General features: G+C 44.1%; 1 protein-coding gene across 2 annotated transcripts in view; it reads right to left on the bottom strand.

Annotated features, from left to right (window-relative positions):
* Positions 1-17,137, bottom strand: part of plcd3b (phospholipase C, delta 3b) — a 60,603-nt gene that overhangs the window by 34,153 nt on the left and 9,313 nt on the right. For both annotated transcript variants that reach the window (XM_029629657.2, XM_029629654.2), the window contains exon 2: positions 6,320-6,487. In XM_029629657.2, the coding sequence (XP_029485517.1) occupies positions 6,320-6,458 (139 nt within the window). In that variant the 5' untranslated portion in view covers positions 6,459-6,487. The remainder of the gene's footprint in view (positions 1-6,319; positions 6,488-17,137) is intronic.

Genomic DNA, 17,137 nt, shown 5'->3' with positions numbered 1-17,137 from the left:
AGGAGGTCAGAGACCTGGCCGTGTGCCAGGACAACAACCTCTCCCTCAACGTGATCAAGACAAGCACACCCCCATTCTCATCGACGGGGCTGTAGTGAAGCAGGTTAAGAGCTTCAAGTTCCTTGGTGTCCACATCACCAACAAACTAACATGGTCCAAGCACACCAAAACAGTTGTGAAGAGGGCACGACAAAACCTATTCCCCCTCGGTACCCCCTTTATATAGCCTCGCTATTGTTATTTTCATGCTGCTCTTTAATTATTTGTAACTAATTATTTGAAATGTTTTCCTTTTTTAAAACTGCATTGTTGTTAGGGCTTTCAAGTAAGTATTTCACTGTAAGGTCTACACCTGTTGTATTCGGCGCATGTGACAAATAACATTTGATGTGATTTGTTCAAGTATAGACGCAGCCTTCCTTATGACGTATATTGTTTTTCAAGGGCTGATTTTAGAAGAACCAGGAGAGTAGAAAAGTATGTTAATAGGCTGATAATCAAACATATGATAAGAAGGACAAAAGCATGGGTAGAGTATAGTATTTGTTCAGCCTTTGTTTGATTTAACTTTTTTGTTACGTGACAACTTTACTCCATTAAATCAAGAAGATGAAATGTAGAGGTTGTAATGAAGTGTTCACCATATACTCATGTCAACGTTCTTCTCATCTTTTTAAGAATGCAACTATATTGTTCTGTTTTTGTTCATGTGAGATATACAGTAACAATCTGTTTTTTTTCATGTGAGATATACAGTATCAATCTGTTTTTGTATACTTTTCTTGATGAACATGTCTTCTATTCCTTTATTTTAAAGTGTGAAAAGCTACAGAATCAGATTGCATTGATTTAATGTGTCAGGTAGCCTAGTGGTTAGAGCGTTGGGCCAGTAACTGAAAGGTTGCTGGATCAAATCCCTGAGCAGACAAAGTAAAAATCTGTCATTCTGCCCCTGAACAAGGCAGTTAACCCACTGTTCCCCGGGGGGCCTCATTATAAATAAGAATTTGTTCTTAACTGACTTGACTAGTTAAATCTAAAAAATATATATATAATACTGTGTTAATCAAAACTATATATCTAAGTATAGTCCTCACATTGTTATTGCACTGTCAAAATATTGTCATTTGAAGATTTCAAACACTTAAACTGCTTTGTAGCTATTTATGTGCTAAGATTGAAGCTGAATGATTTCTGTAAGAATGATGACATACAAACTGTCTTTCTTTATTTACAAAATGCATTAGTAACTGCTATATCTATTTATTTGTATTTTATATATTTTACAATCTCTCCTACAGTAAGCTCATCTACACTGAAATGAGGCGCAGGATTAAGTTTAAAGGTATAACTGCCTTCTAGCTTCCGGGTTGGAGCGAGCCGGTCGCATCCGCGCTTCGGTCTCCTTCGGTCTGCAGGTTGTATAACTTTTTCATTACATTTCATTACATTTCATTATAGTACAACGGTCTGATTTGTCTAATCTTAGCAATTTCTTCTTAGCTAGCTACATAGCCGTCGTTGTATCAAAGATAATTGCGTAATTATCGTATTTCGTCGTCCTCCTATCTGCCCAACACGTTCACCGTCTACCGTAGCACTGTAGTAACTATCACACTCAACTGAACGACTTGATTAGTGTAGTGTTAGCTAGCTACATAGTTGTCTTTGCTGTCTTCGTATCCAAGATAATTGTGTAGTTTAGAGTGTGGAGTCTTAGAGTGATAATTGCGTTATTATCGTATTTCGTCGTCCTCCTATCTGCCTAGCAGCTAGCCAGCTAGCATACGTTCACCGGCTACCGTAGCACTGTAGTAACTATCACACTCAACTGAACGACTTGATTAGTGTAGTATTAGCTAGCTACATAGTTGTCTTTGCTGTCTTCGTATCCAAGATAATTGTGTAGTTTAGAGTGTGTAGTCTTAGAGTGATTATCTTAATTTACCGAGGTTAGCTAGCCAGCTATTTTGTCGTCCTTAACGTAGGAGACACTCCTAGCTAGCCAACAGCCAGCCAACGTCTACTGAATAGAACTTTCGCATTCGGTCGCATTCCGCTTCGCTCCACAGGTAGTATCACATTTTCATTTCATTTCATTACAGTCCCAACGGTGTGATTTGTTTGATCGTAGCTAGCTACATAGCTAGCTACATAGCCGTCTTTGTTTCAAAGATAATTGAGTAGTCTAGAGCGATTTTCTAGGTTAGCTAGCCAGCTATTGTCGTTCTCCTAACGCAACGTAACGTAACCAACACTGCTAGCTAGCCAGCTAGCCCCCGAATAGCAGCATTGTAGAAACTTCACACTCAACGGAACGACTTGATTAGGGTAGTGTCAACAACGCAGCTAGCCTACCTCAGCAGTACTGTATCATTTTAATCATTTTAGTCAATTAGATTCTAGCTACGTAAGCTTAACTTTCTGAACATTCGAGACGTGTAGTCCACTTGTCATTCCAATCTCCTCTGCATTAGCGTAGCCTCTTCTCTAGCCTGTCAACTATGTGTCTGTCTATCCCTGTTCTCTCCTCTCTGCACAGACCATACAAATGCTCCACACCGCATGGCCGCGGCCACCCTAATCTGGTGGTCCCAGCGCGCACGACCCACGTGGAGTTCCAGGTCTCCGGTAGCCTCTGGAACTGCCGATCTGCGGCCAACAAGGCAGAGTTCATCTCAGCCTATGCCTCCCTCCAGTCCCTCGACTTCTTGGCACTGACGGAAACATGGATCACCACAGACAACACCGCTACTCCTACTGCTCTCTCTTCGTCCGCCCACGTGCTCTCGCACACCCGAGAGCTTCTGGTCAGCGGGGTGGTGGCACCGGGATCCTCATCTCTCCCAAGTGGTCATTCTCTCTTTCTCCCCTTACCCATCTGTCTATCGCCTCCTTTGAATTCCATGCTGTCACAGTTACCAGCCCTTTCAAGCTTAACATCCTTATCATTTATCGCCCTCCAGGTTCCCTCGGAGAGTTCATCAATGAGCTTGATGCCTTGATAAGCTCCTTTCCTGAGGACGGCTCACCTCTCACAGTTCTGGGCGACTTTAACCTCCCCACGTCTACCTTTGACTCATTCCTCTCTGCCTCCTTCTTTCCACTCCTCTCCTCTTTTGACCTCACCCTCTCACCTTCCCCCCTACTCACAAGGCAGGCAATACGCTCGACCTCATCTTTACTAGATGCTGTTCTTCCACTAACCTCATTGCAACTCCCCTCCAAGTCTCCGACCACTACCTTGTATCCTTTTCCCTCTCGCTCTCATCCAACACTTCCCACACTGCCCCTACTCGGATGGTATCGCGCCGTCCCAACCTTCGCTCTCTCTCCCCCGCTACTCTCTCCTCTTCCATCCTATCATCTCTTCCCTCTGCTCAAACCTTCTCCAACCTATCTCCTGATTCTGCCTCCTCAACCCTCCTCTCCTCCCTTTCTGCATCCTTTGACTCTCTATGTCCCCTATCCTCCAGGCCGGCTCGGTCCTCCCCTCCCGCTCCGTGGCTCGACGACTCATTGCGAGCTCACAGAACAGGGCTCCGGGCAGCCGAGCGGAAATGGAGGAAAACTCGCCTCCCTGCGGACCTGGCATCCTTTCACTCCCTCCTCTCTACATTTTCCTCCTCTGTCTCTGCTGCTAAAGCCACTTTCTACCACTCTAAATTCCAAGCATCTGCCTCTAACCCTAGGAAGCTCTTTGCCACCTTCTCCTCCCTCTTGAATCCTCCTCCCCCCTCCTCCCTCTCTGCAGATGACTTCCTCAACCATTTTGAAAAGAAGGTCGACGACATCCGATCCTCGTTTGCTAAGTCAAACGACACCGCTGGTTCTGCTCACACTGCCCTACCCTGTGCTCTGACCTCTTTCTCCCCTCTCTCTCCAGATGACATCTCGCGTCTTGTGACGGCCGGCCGCCCAACAACCTGCCCGCTTGACCCTATCCCCTCCTCTCTTCTCCAGACCATCTCCGGTGACCTTCTCCCTTACCTCACCTCGCTCATCAACTCATCCCTGACCGCTGGCTACGTCCCTCCCGTCTTCAAGAGAGCGAGAGTTGCACCCCTTCTGAAAAAACCTACACTCGATCCCTCCGATGTCAACAACTACAGACCAGTATCCCTTCTTTCTTTTCTCTCCAAAACTCTTGAACGTGCCGTCCTTGGCCAGATCTCCCGCTATCTCTCTCAGAATGACCTTCTTGATCCAAATCAGTCAGGTTTCAAGACTAGTCATTCAACTGAGACTGCTCTTCTCTGTATCACGGAGGCCCTCCGCACTGCTAAAGCTAACTCTCTCTCCTCTGCTCTCATCCTTCTAGACCTATCGGCTGCCTTCGATACTGTGAACCATCAGATCCTCCTCTCCACCCTCTCCGAGTTGGGCATCTCCGGCGCGGCCCACGCTTGGATTGCGTCCTACCTGACAGGTCGCTCCTACCAGGTGGCATGGCGAGAATCTGTCTCCTCACCACGCGCTCTCACCACTGGTGTCCCCCAGGGCTCTGTTCTAGGCCCTCTCCTATTCTCGCTATACACCAAGTCACTTGGCTCTGTCATAACCTCACATGGTCTCTCCTATCATTGCTATGCAGACGACACACAATTAATCTTCTCCTTTCCCCCCTCTGATGACCAGGTGGCGAATCGCATCTCTGCATGTCTGGCAGACATATCAGTGTGGATGACGGATCACCACCTCAAGCTGAACCTCGGCAAGACGGAGCTGCTCTTCCTCCCGGGTAAGGACTGCCCGTTCCATGATCTCGCCATCACGGTTGACAACTCCATCGTGTCCTCCTCCCAGAGCGCTAAGAACCTTGGCGTGATCCTGGACAACACCCTGTCGTTCTCAACTAACATCAAGGCGGTGGCCCGTTCCTGTAGGTTCATGCTCTACAACATCCGCAGAGTACGACCCTGCCTCACACAGGAAGCGGCGCAGGTCCTAATCCAGGCACTTGTCATCTCCCGTCTGGATTACTGCAACTCGCGGTTGGCTGGGCTCCCTGCCTGTGCCATTAAACCCCTACAACTCATCCAGAACGCCGCAGCCCGTCTGGTGTTCAACCTTCCCAAGTTCTCTCACGTCACCCCGCTCCTCCGCTCTCTCCACTGGCTTCCAGTTGAAGCTCGCATCCGCTACAAGACCATGGTGCTTGCCTACGGAGCTGTGAGGGGAACGGCACCTCAGTACCTCCAGGCTCTGATCAGGCCCTACACCCAAACAAGGGCACTGCGTTCATCCACCTCTGGCCTGCTCGCCTCCCTACCACTGAGGAAGTATAGTTCCCACTCAGCCCAGTCAAAACTGTTCGCTGCTCTGGCCCCCCAATGGTGGAACAAACTCCCTCACGACGCCAGGACAGCGGAGTCAATCACCACCTTCCGGAGACACCTGAAACCCCACCTCTTTAAGGTATACCTAGGATAGGATAAAGTAATCCTTCTCACCCCCCTTAAAAGACCTAGATGCACTATTGTAAAGTGGCTGTTCCACTGGATGTCATAAGGTGAAAGCACCAATTTGTAAGTCGCTCTGGATAAGAGCGTCTGCTAAATGACTTAAATGTAAAAATGTAATGTATAATTGACAAAAATGATGCACACACACACACACACACACACACACACACACACACACGTTTGGCCACATCACAAACTAAATCTACTATTACAGCAATTGAAGGGCATGTTTCTAAGTTGAGCGTGGTACCCCATGATTGTGTTGTATGGTAACTATATGGGACAAACCACAGTCGAAGGAAACTCCTACCACCATATCATATCCTTTAATTTGACGTGTTTCAACTTAAACAAGGATAGGTTGAAAATACATCACTACTTTAATGACTGGTGTTTGTGTGTGTGTGTGTGTTTGTGTGTGTGTGTGTGTGTGTGTGTGCCTGTCTGCCTGTATGAGTACATACAGTTAACCCCGCATCCCAAAGCAGGGCGTTAACACAGCCCATATAAGGGGTTTTGTTTACATGTGTTTCACCTTACAAGCCCATATGCCAAGTCTGTGATTAACTGCAACTCAACCAAAGGCCCTCCAATCAGTGCTCATAAAAAGCATGAACTGTCTCCCTGAAATATCTAGTTCTTCTGCCTTACAATTTCCAATACAAGGTATGGAATTAGGCCTACTTGTCTTATACCAGTGTTATTAAAAGTGGAAAAAGCTAAGTTATGTAATAACCTGATAACAATCTAGTAAGTACATTATGTTATAGAGTAGGCTTACATTCAATGATATTGATGCTCTGTTTTTGGGGAATGGATTGGGGATGCACGTACACACAGACACACACACTCACAGGACTGCTGGGCCTTGGAGCGGCTGGAGAACTTGTCGGACTCGCACCACACGGTGACTCCATCGTCCAGCAGCTTCAGCGTACGTCTCCTCTGCCAGCGTGGGGAGCGTACCTTCACCATGCTGGAGCCTTTCAGCATCACCTTCACGTCCTCATCTTCCTCTACACCTGGACACGGAGACAGAGAGATTTAGAGAGACAGGGAGAGACAGAGAGAGAAGAGAGAGAGAAATACAATAAGTAAGACAGACAGAGATGGGGCATGGGAAGGAAGAGGGAAAGGGGGAGAGAGATGGAGAGGAGTGGAGGGAGAGAGGGGAAGAGCAAAAAGAGAGAGAGGTAGAGATAAAGGTGAAGGAAAGGGATGGTGAGAATGGGGAGCAAAATAAAAATGGTGCGACAGGAAGAGGGGCATAACAAGGGAAAGAGAGAAAGATAGAAACAGAAAGAGTCAGCACAGGATAACGAGAAGCAATGTTACCAGCTAAGTGCTTCAAGTTAATAGCCATTTGAAATCTATACCGGACGATTTATGGTTGCACATACAGATGTGGGATCTTAATTTGACCACTCTGTTGTCGGAGAATTTTCCTGCACTGCAGGAAATTCAAATGAGCATTGTGATTTACATAAATTCACTGAAAACCTGCAGTTCTCTTTCTCTCTGTGGGGGGGGGGGGCAGTCGAGTCAGTTGGACCAAGGACTGCTAGGCTATCAAAATCATCCTCTCGGAGTTGGGCCAAAACACTGTATCTGCTTTAGTTTTTGTGAAGAAGGAGCTAGATTTCACATTTTGGGTTTATTTATTTATTCTGAACACATTTATGTTTGTTGGCATTGTCAATTCTTGTATTTAATTTTTTTTTTTTTAATCTTAATTTTAAACTTGCTAGCTGGACAGGCCAACAACGCTGCCCAGGACTAAACAGTAAACCAATCAGAATCTGTGTACCATCTCTTCTAATCACGTCTGCCAATCACGTTCTCCGTAGCTAAGGGAGTAAACACAGCTGGTGACAGCTCGAGAGCGATCTCCTTTTTAGACTATTTTAGTTATAGAAACGCGATACCACCAATACATTTTAAATGTGCAACCAGAAGGAAAAAAACTCTGGAACACCTTTACTCCACACACAGAGACACATACAAAGCTCTCCCTTGCCCTCCATATGGCAAATCTGACCATAATTCTATCCTCCTGATTCCTGCTTACAAGCAAAAATGTAAACAGGAAACACCAGTGACTATGTCAACAAAAAAAGTGGTCAGATGAAGCAGATGCTAAGCTACAGGACTCTTTTGCTAGCACAGACTGGAATATGTTCCGGGATTCCTCAATGCCATTGAGGAGTACACCACATCAGTCATTGTCTTCATCAATAGGTGCACCGATGATGTCGTCCCCACAGTACATACCCCAACCAGAAGCCATGGATTACAGGCAACATCCGCACTGAGCTAAAGGGTAGAGCTGCCGATTTCAAGGAGCGGGACTCTAAACCGGAAGCTTATAAGAAATCCCACTATGCCCTCCGACGAACCATCAAAAGGGCAAAGCGTCAATGTAGGACTAAGATCGAATCGTACTACACCGGCTCTGACACTAGTCGGATGTGGCAGGGCTTGCAAACCATTACAGATTACAAAGGGAAGCACAGCCGAGAGCTGCCCAGTGACAAGAGCCTACCAGACAAGCTAAACTACTTCTATGCTTGCTTCGAGGGAAAAAACACTGAAATATGCATGAGAACACGAGCTGTTCCGGAAGACGCTCTCTGCAGCCGATGTGAGTAAGATCTTTAAACAGGTCAAAATTCACAAGGCCGTAGTGCCAGATGGATTACCAGGATGTATACTGCGAGCATGCGCTGACCAACTGGCAACTGTCTTAACTGACATTTGAAAGGCTGGTCATGACTCACATCAACACCATTATCCCAAAAACCCTAGACCCACTCCAATTTGCATACCGTCCCAACAGATCCACAGGAACACCTATGTGAGAATGCTATTCATTGACTACAGCTCAGTGTTCAAAACCATTGTGCCCTCAAAGCTCATCACCAAGCTAAGGACCCTGGGACTAAACACCTCCCTCTGCAACTGGATGCTGGAATTCCTGACGGGCCGCCCCCAGGTGGTAAGGGTAGGTAACAACACATCCGCCACGCTGATCCTCAACACAGGGGCCCCTCAGGGGTGCGTGCTCAGTCCCATTCTGTACTCCCTGTTCAATCATGACTGCACGGCCAGGCACGACTCCAACACCATCATTAAGTTTGCCGATGACACAACAGTGGTAGGCTTGATCACCGAAAAAGACAAGACAGCCTATAGGGAGGAGGTCAGAGACCTGGCCATGTGGTGCCAGGACAACAACCTCTCCCTCAACGTGATCAAGACAAAGGATTGTGGACAACAGGAAAAAGAAGGTCCGAGCACGCCCCTATTCTCATCGACGGGGCAGCAGTGGAGCAGTTTGAGAGCTTCCAGTTCCTTGGTGTCCACATCACCAAAAACTAACATGGTCCAAGCACACCAAGACAGTCGTGAAGAGACACGACAAAAAAGGCACGACACAACCTACTCCACCGCGGGAGACCTAAAAGATTTGTCATGGGTCCTCCGATCCTCAAAAGGTTCTACAGCTGCACCATCGAGAGCATGGTTGCATCACTGCCTGGTATGGCAACTGCTCGGCCTCCGACCGCAAGGCACTACAGAGGGTAGTGCGAACGGCCCAGTATATCACTGGGGCCAAGCTTCCTGACATCCAGGACCTCTATACCAGGCGGTGTCAGAGGAAGGCCCTAAAAATTGTCAAAGACTCCAGCCACCCTAGTCATAGACTGTTCTCTCTGCTACCGCACAGCAAGCGGTACCGGAGCGCCAAGTCTAGGTCCAAGAGGCTTCTAAACAGCTTCTACCCCCAAGACATAAGACTCCTGAACACCTAATCAAATGGCTACCCAGACTATTTGCATTGCCCCCCTCTTTTACACCGCTGCTACTCTCTGTTGTTATCATCTATGCATAGTCACTTTAATAACTCTACCTTCGCACATTGACTCTGTACCAGTATACAGTATACCCTGTATATAGTCTCGCTATTGTTATTTTACAGCTGCTCTTTAATTACTTGTTACTTTTATTTCTTATTGTTATCCATTTTTTCTAAACTGCATTGTTGGTTAGACGCTCGTAAGTAAGCATTTCACTGTAAGGTCTACACCTGTTGTATATGGCGCATGTGATTTGAAATTTGATTTGATTTGACATGCTGTAAAATGACTCTCAACTTAGAACGCAGCAACATTGGTAATGTAACTAGCTAGCTGGTTAGCTACAACAAGTAGACCTGTTGCTAGCTCGCATGAGATAGCTTTATCACTAGCATGTCATTTCGGGACAGGGAGCTTAAGCTATCAGTCTATTACAAATAATAATTTAAGAAGGCAAAAATCTTTCGGACAAGTCGTGTAAAGCTAACACAGTACTGTCATCAAGGCAGGACCCATTAATTTAAATACTGACACATAAGAAATGCCACATTATCCATGGCAACAGTTGGAGTAGGATGATTACAGAGAACTCTGCCTCTATCCGTAGTAGCTTCCTTATGTTGGCATTATTAAAACTGCCAGGATGTTCGTTTCTAGCTCACAAACTACAATCCTTTGCTATGATGATTTTTAAAATGCATTATTGTCTGTCACTTTTGTCTCCTGTGATCTATTCAGCTCTCCATGTGTCTCTGCTACCAGAGAAATTAACCAAATGCTATTCACCATCCTACTGCAGTTACTGTAAGTGGTGTGTGACTGGCTGCAGGGAAGTCAGGCGCAGGAGAGCAGAACTGGGTAATAACCGGAGCAGTTTAATGTGCAAAACCAACGGCACCCAGAACAACAAAATATGGGTACAAAATAACCCATTGCAAACCAGTCAGAGTGCACAAACACTTTACAACAAACAATTTCACACACAGACATGGGGGGAACAGAGGGTTATATACACGACAAGTAAAGAGGGAATGTAAAACCAGGTGTGTGGGAAAACAAGACAAAACAAATGGAAAATAAAAGGTGGATCGGCGATGGGATAGAAGAGCGGTGACGTCGACCGCCGAACGCCGCCCGAACAAGGAGAGGAACCGACTTCGGCGGAAGTCGTGACAGAAACAGCCCTGCCTTCCCTAATTAGACCACATATGCACGTACCTGTTGTCTTTTCTTTGTGGGTTTTTGTCTTAGTCTAGTGCATCCTAGAGTTGAAGAACACCAACTACAGATACAAGGGCTTGTCTGAGCATCTCAAATACTACATTCAATACACAATTAGTGCAATGAGTTGACAAACAGATTATGTTTTTACTATTGTAACATGCAGTAATGAGAATTCTATTGTCTCCGTCAGGAGCCTGGGCTTTTGCCTTAGATGGTAGAGCTCTGGTCTGTGGACCGCAGGATTGCATTCCACTAAGGCACTTCTCTTTCTCTACATTTGTCAGCTAACTTGGTGACGAGGGTGTGATCCTTTCGAGACGCTTATGGGACCTAGGCAAGTGAATGACCCAAGAGAGAAGGGAGAATACAGAAGCATACGTTGATGACAGTTCACTCTGACGTTTTGTGCTAGATTTTGTACCCAAACCTAAAGTTTTGCATTTATGCCAAAAAGTTTATTTGTTTGCCATAGTTCTCTTACAGTATTGCTGAATGGGCTTGTTGCAAACAAGAAGGATTGTTTGGGATATCACAGGCTTCCTTCTTTCCTCTTTGTCATACAGGCCAGTAATGTGTAGTTAATGCAATGTTGCTGATCCATTCAGTTTTTCTCTCAGGTCATGCAATGAACTACGTGGCAGTTTTAAATCACCTTTGGCCCCACAGTGATATCCCTGAGCAGTTTCCAGTCTCTCCCGCAGCTCAGTTAGGAAGGATGACCAGATTCTTACAGTGCCATGGTGATATTATACACCCTCCACAGCATAACATCATACTTGACCATAAACAAAGGGATATTCACTGTATTGGAATGATTTCAAAATGTATCCCTGACATGTTTCTAAAGCACTTTGGTGACTTTGAGGTTGAATCTTTGTTTGAAATTCACTAACCAGCTGAGGGACCTTACATATACAGAGGAAGTTTTTTTTAAATTCTGAGAACTATTACTTTTGCACACAGATGGCCCCAATTCAACTAGGCTAATTGTGTGATTTTTCATGAAAATATTTGCTCCTGAATGTATTTAGATGTGCCACAGCAAGGAGTATGACGACCTACTTCAATCAATAAATCTTTGAGTTTTATTTTTTATAAATTTAGAAAATGTATATAATTTTTCTTCCACTTTGAAAGTGTGTATTATGTTATTTAGACCAGTAGGGGAAAATTCTCATTTCATATGTTGTTTCATTTCATCGTTGTTCATTTGAGTTTAATTTAAGGCTGCAGAATGTGAAAATTGAGCAGGGGTGTGAAGAATTTCACTAGACACTGTATGTCTGCCTACGACCAAATTAATTGGATTCTGCTCAATATTCCAATCCTGACCGAAGATCTGATGCTTGTCTGACTTGACTGATCCATAAGAAAATAAAGAAAACTGCATAAAAAGAGAAAATGATCTAAAACCTTCTCTCCATACACTTACAGTTCATGTTTTGGTTCAAAGTTCAGTCAGTCTGTGTAGCTTTTTAGAGTCACGACAGCTAGGTTAGGCTTAGCCTACATGTACTGTCTCTGAGTCACAATGAACACAATTTTTATTTATTTATTTTATTTGACCTTTATTTAACCAGGCAAGTCAGTTAAGAACAAATTCTTATTTTCAATGACGGCCTAGGAACAGTGGGTTAACTGCCTGTTCAAGGGCAGAACGACAGATTTGTACCTTGTCAGCTCAGGGGTTTGAACTTGCAACCGTCCGGTTACTAGTCCAACGCTCTAACCACTAGGCTACCCTGCCACCCCACAACCAACAGATCATATTGCATACACCATAATGCTGTACACAAATGTAGGCTTTTTTCATGAATGCCTCAGGCTACTAAGCTATATGCATCCTCTCCTTTTACAGCACACACACACACACACACACACACACACACACACATGCTCACACACACTAACAGCCAACAGTCACAGCTGAGACATTTGTGACCCGATTCAAAAAAAAAAAAAAATTGGGATCAAAATGCGTTTTTTGGGGGCAGAAATGCCTTCTCGAACATGTGAACTTTCAAGTGCCTTCATAACAAACTTTTATGCCATCTGTAAATACGAATAAAGTTGTTAAATTACGAGCCTAGTTGGTTTAGCCAATGAAAAAGTAAGGAACCTTCCCGCTAGCCATGATTGGCTGAGATAATGAGTGGGCTAGACTTGCCGAGAGATGAGTTTCAGATTGGTCTGCAGTGTAGCATCTTGTCAATAAAATGAGCTGCTCATTATGCGTAGATAATCCTTACTACTGCAGTTTTTTCCATGACACCCAAAAGGTCTCGTTACATTTTCACAGGACAATTGTCCAATTCACACACTTATCAAGAGAACATCCCCAATGCATCTGATCTGGCAGACTCACTAAACACAAATGCTTTGTTTGTAAATTATGTCTGAGTGTTGGAGTGTGCCCCTGGCTATCGTCAAAAAAAAAAAATGTAGAAAATATTTGTGCCGTTTGGTTTAATATAAGGAATTTGAAATTATTTATACAATAACAATTTCGTACTTTTTCCACCACTAGATGTGGCTGGGGGTTCTAGCATTTATTTCACATGACCCATCAATTTAGACAAGTGTGTCTGGGTAAGAGTCATCTAATATTTATGAAATATTTTTTATCTGGACAGTTTGTTTACCTGGAATTTTGTCTTATTGTAAGCTACTTTTAGTCTGAATCTTTACTGCACTACTCACTGTTTAGCACATGACCTCATGTGAATCCTTAAAGAGATGGGTGGAGCTAGCTTAAGAGGGTGTGAACAATGCTGAATGGGTGTAGACAAAGGAGAGCTCTCCAGTAGCTACCAAAACATTCAAAGGCCCTTTTCTCAAAAGTGAGTTTACAAGTGTATCAACTTTCAAAGCATAATTACTTTCCTATTGTTCGTCAAAAATGATGCGTATGACATACCATTTTGTAGCTCTGAGTCTCTACATTTATCCAATGTATAAAAAAAAATTAAAAATCAAATTTTGCTACGTAAGACCGAATCCAGGTGGTGAGTCACATTTCAAAACAATCTATTTTGTCCACTATCTTATTTATGGAATGTATGTGCACTGTGTACATACCTAGCCCCCCTTACAAAAAAACATACCTAGCCCACCTGTATACAGTGCATTCGGGAAGTATTCAGACCCCTTCACTTTTTTCCACATTTTGTTACGTTACAGCCTTATTCTGAAATAGATTCTTGTTTTTTTCCCCTCATCAATCTCCAAACAATAACCCATAATGACAAATCAAAAACTGTGTTTTAGAAACATTTTGCATATGTATTTTTTTATTTTAAAAAATGAAGCTCTACTCAGTACTTTGTTGAAGCACCTTGGGCAGTGATTACAGCCTCGAGTCTTCTTGGGTATTCTTGGGTACAAGCTTGGCACATCAGTATTTTGGGAGTTTCTCCCATTCTTCTCTGTAGATCCTCTCAAGTTCTGTCAGGTTGGATGGGGAGCGTAGCGGCACAGCTATTTTCAGGTCTCTCCAGAGATGTTAGATTGGGTTTCATGTCCAGACTCAAGGACATTCAGAGACTTGTCCCAAAGCCACTCCTGCATTGTCCTCGCTGTGTGCTTAGGGTTGTTGTCCTGTTGGAATGTGAACCTTTGACTCAGTCTGAGGTCCTGAGCGCTCTGGAGCAGGTTTTCCTCAAGGATCTCTCTGTACTTTGCTCTGTTCATCTTTCCCTCTATCCTGACTAGTCTCCCAGTTCCTGCCACAGCATGATGCTGCCACCACCATGCTTCACCATAGGAATGGCATTGGCCAGGTGATGAGCGGTGCCTGGTTTCCTCCAGACGTGACGCTTGGCATTCAGGCCAAAGAGTTCAATCTTGGTTTCCTCAGACCAGAGAATCTTGTTTCTCATGGTCTGAGAGTTCTTTAGGTGCAAACTCCAAGAGGGCTGTCATGTGCCTTTTACTGAGGAGTGGAGGAGTGGCTTCTCTCTGGCAACTCTACCATAAAGGCCTGATTGGTGGAGTGCTGCAGAGATGTTTGTCCTTCTGGAAGGTTCTCCCATCTCCACAAAGGAACTCTGGGGCTCTGTCAGACTGACCATCGGGTTCTTGGTCACCTCCCTGACTGAGGCCCTTCTCAGTTTGGCCGGACGGCAAGATCTAGGAAGAGTCTTGGTGGTTCCAACCTTCTTCCATTTAAGAATAATGGAGGCCACTGTGTTCTTGGGGACCTTCAATACGGCAGAAATGTTTTTAATACCCTTCTTTCGCAGATCTGGGCCTTGACACAATCCTGTCTCGGAGCTCTATGGACAAGTCCTTCGACCTCATAGCTTGGTTTTTGCTCTGACATGCACTGTAAACTGTCGGACCTTCTATAGACATGTGTGTGCCTTTCCAAATAATGTCCAATCAATTGAATTTACCACAGGTGGATTCCAAGTTGTAGAAACAGCTCAGGGATGATCAATGGAAACAGGAGGCACCTAAACTCAATTTCGAGTCTCATAGCAAATGGTCTGAATACTTACGTAAATAAAGTATGTCTGTTTTTTATTTTTAATACATTTGCAAAAGTTCTAAAAACCTGTTTTTGCTTTGTCATTATGGGGTATTGTCTGTAAATTGATGAGGGAAAACATTTATTTGATCGATTTTAGAATAAGCCTGTAACGTAACAAGGGGTCTGAATACCTTCCGAATGCACTGTAGGTATGTTTTATGCTACTATCAGAGGACAAGCCTGGAATGAGGAATGTTGTACATGGGTCATTTCACCAATTTGGTGGCTTTTGAGAAGAGTAACTTTGTAAATAAAACAACTTTTGATTTCACCTAATTTTAACATTCTGTCATAAAGAGCACATGTTCAACTTCATAAAAAACATGTTTTCCAATCTCAAGAGGTTAAATTCAAAAATGACTATTGTAAGTGCCTATTAAGTGCCAAATAAAGTAACACGGTTGACCGTAACACGGTTGACCGTAACAGGATTGACCCTAACAGGGTTGACGACTTCTTAAATCAGCCATCAATTCCCTTGTGACAGGGGGAATGGAAGCTTGTGGTGTGCAGAAGGGAGTAGCAATTGAATGCAAGCTTCACAAAAAAATGAAATTGTTAAAACATTTTTTTGACTGTCTTTTTATGGGTAACAGGGTTGACATGTTATGCTAGACACGCTCAGTTTTCCACCATCAAAACACCAGAAAAGACTCATACTCCGACCCTCTCGTGCTCCAATTTGCATGCTGGGAGCACGGTAGCATGCATTTTGAGAAACAGACATCCGTCTTTGCAATGTCCACTGCTCCTGCTACAGAGTCATCACAGGCTATCCCACATGGCCAGAATCAACAGCTAAAACAGGAGTGCACTGTACATACTAGACCAGGGCTTGGTCCATAGACTAACAAAGCAGTCTTGGTACTCCTTCACCACACACAACACCCAAACAGACTGGCTTCCTTCCACGCTATGGAGGAGTAAGCAAGGCAATGAGAATTACATTGAAGCAAATTCTACTGGGGTGTTAAGATGTAATTTTTTATATGGGGGAGATGGAGCATTTGGATATTGCTCACCGATTGGTCTACAACATTCTCACAGAAATAGTGAAATCAGACCATTTTCGCCGTTGACTGACAAACTGTAGATTAGGCCTATTTCTGGCATGTACTCAAAGCATGCGCGGACCAACTGGCAAGTGTCTTCACTGACATTTTCAACCTCTCCCTGAGTCTGTAATACCTACACTACCGTTCAAACGTTTGGGGTCATTTAGAAACGTCCTTGTTTTTGAAAGAAAAGCACATTTTTTGTCCATTAAAATAACATCAAAGTGATCAGAAATACAGTGTAAACATTGTTAATGTTCTACCGTTCAAGCGTTTGGGGTCATTTAGAAACGTCCTTGTTTTTGAAAGAAAAGCACATTTTTTGTCCATTAAAATAACATCAAAGTGATCAGAAATACAGTGTAAACATTGTTAATGTTGTAAATGACTATTGTAGCTGGAAACGGAAGATTTTTTAGTGGAATACCTACCTAGGCGTACAGAGGCCCATTATCAGCCACCATCACTCCTGTGTTCCAATGGCACGTTGTGTTAGCTAACCCAAGTTTATCATTTTAAAAGGCTAATTGATCATTAGAAAACCCTTTTGCAATTATGTTAGTACAGCTGAAAACTGTTGTTCTGATTAAAGAAGCAATACAACTGGCCTTCTTTAGACTAGTTGAGTATCTGGAACATCGGCATTTGTGGGTTCGATTACAGGCTCAAAATGGCCAGAAACAAAGCACTTTCTTCTGAAACTCATCAGTCTATTCTTGTTTTGAGAACTGAAGGCTATTCCATGCGAGAAATTGTCAAGAAACTGAAGATCTCATACAATGCTACTCCCTTCACAAAACAGCGCAAACTGGATCTAACCAGAATAGAAAGAGGAGTGGGAGGCCCGGTGCACAACTGAGCAAGAGGACAAGTACATTAAAGTGTCTAGTTTGAGAAACTGACTCCTCACAAGTCCTCAACTGGCAGCTTCATTAAATAGTACCCGCAAAACACCAGTTTCAACGTCAACAGTGAAGAGGCGACTCCGGGGTGCTGGCCTTCTAA

This window comes from Oncorhynchus nerka, linkage group LG23 (genome assembly GCF_034236695.1).
Source record: "Oncorhynchus nerka isolate Pitt River linkage group LG23, Oner_Uvic_2.0, whole genome shotgun sequence".
NCBI classification, from domain to species: Eukaryota; Metazoa; Chordata; class Actinopteri; order Salmoniformes; family Salmonidae; genus Oncorhynchus; species Oncorhynchus nerka.
The sequence above is the reverse complement of the archived record's forward strand: the minus strand, read 5'-3'. Positions and strand labels throughout refer to the sequence as shown.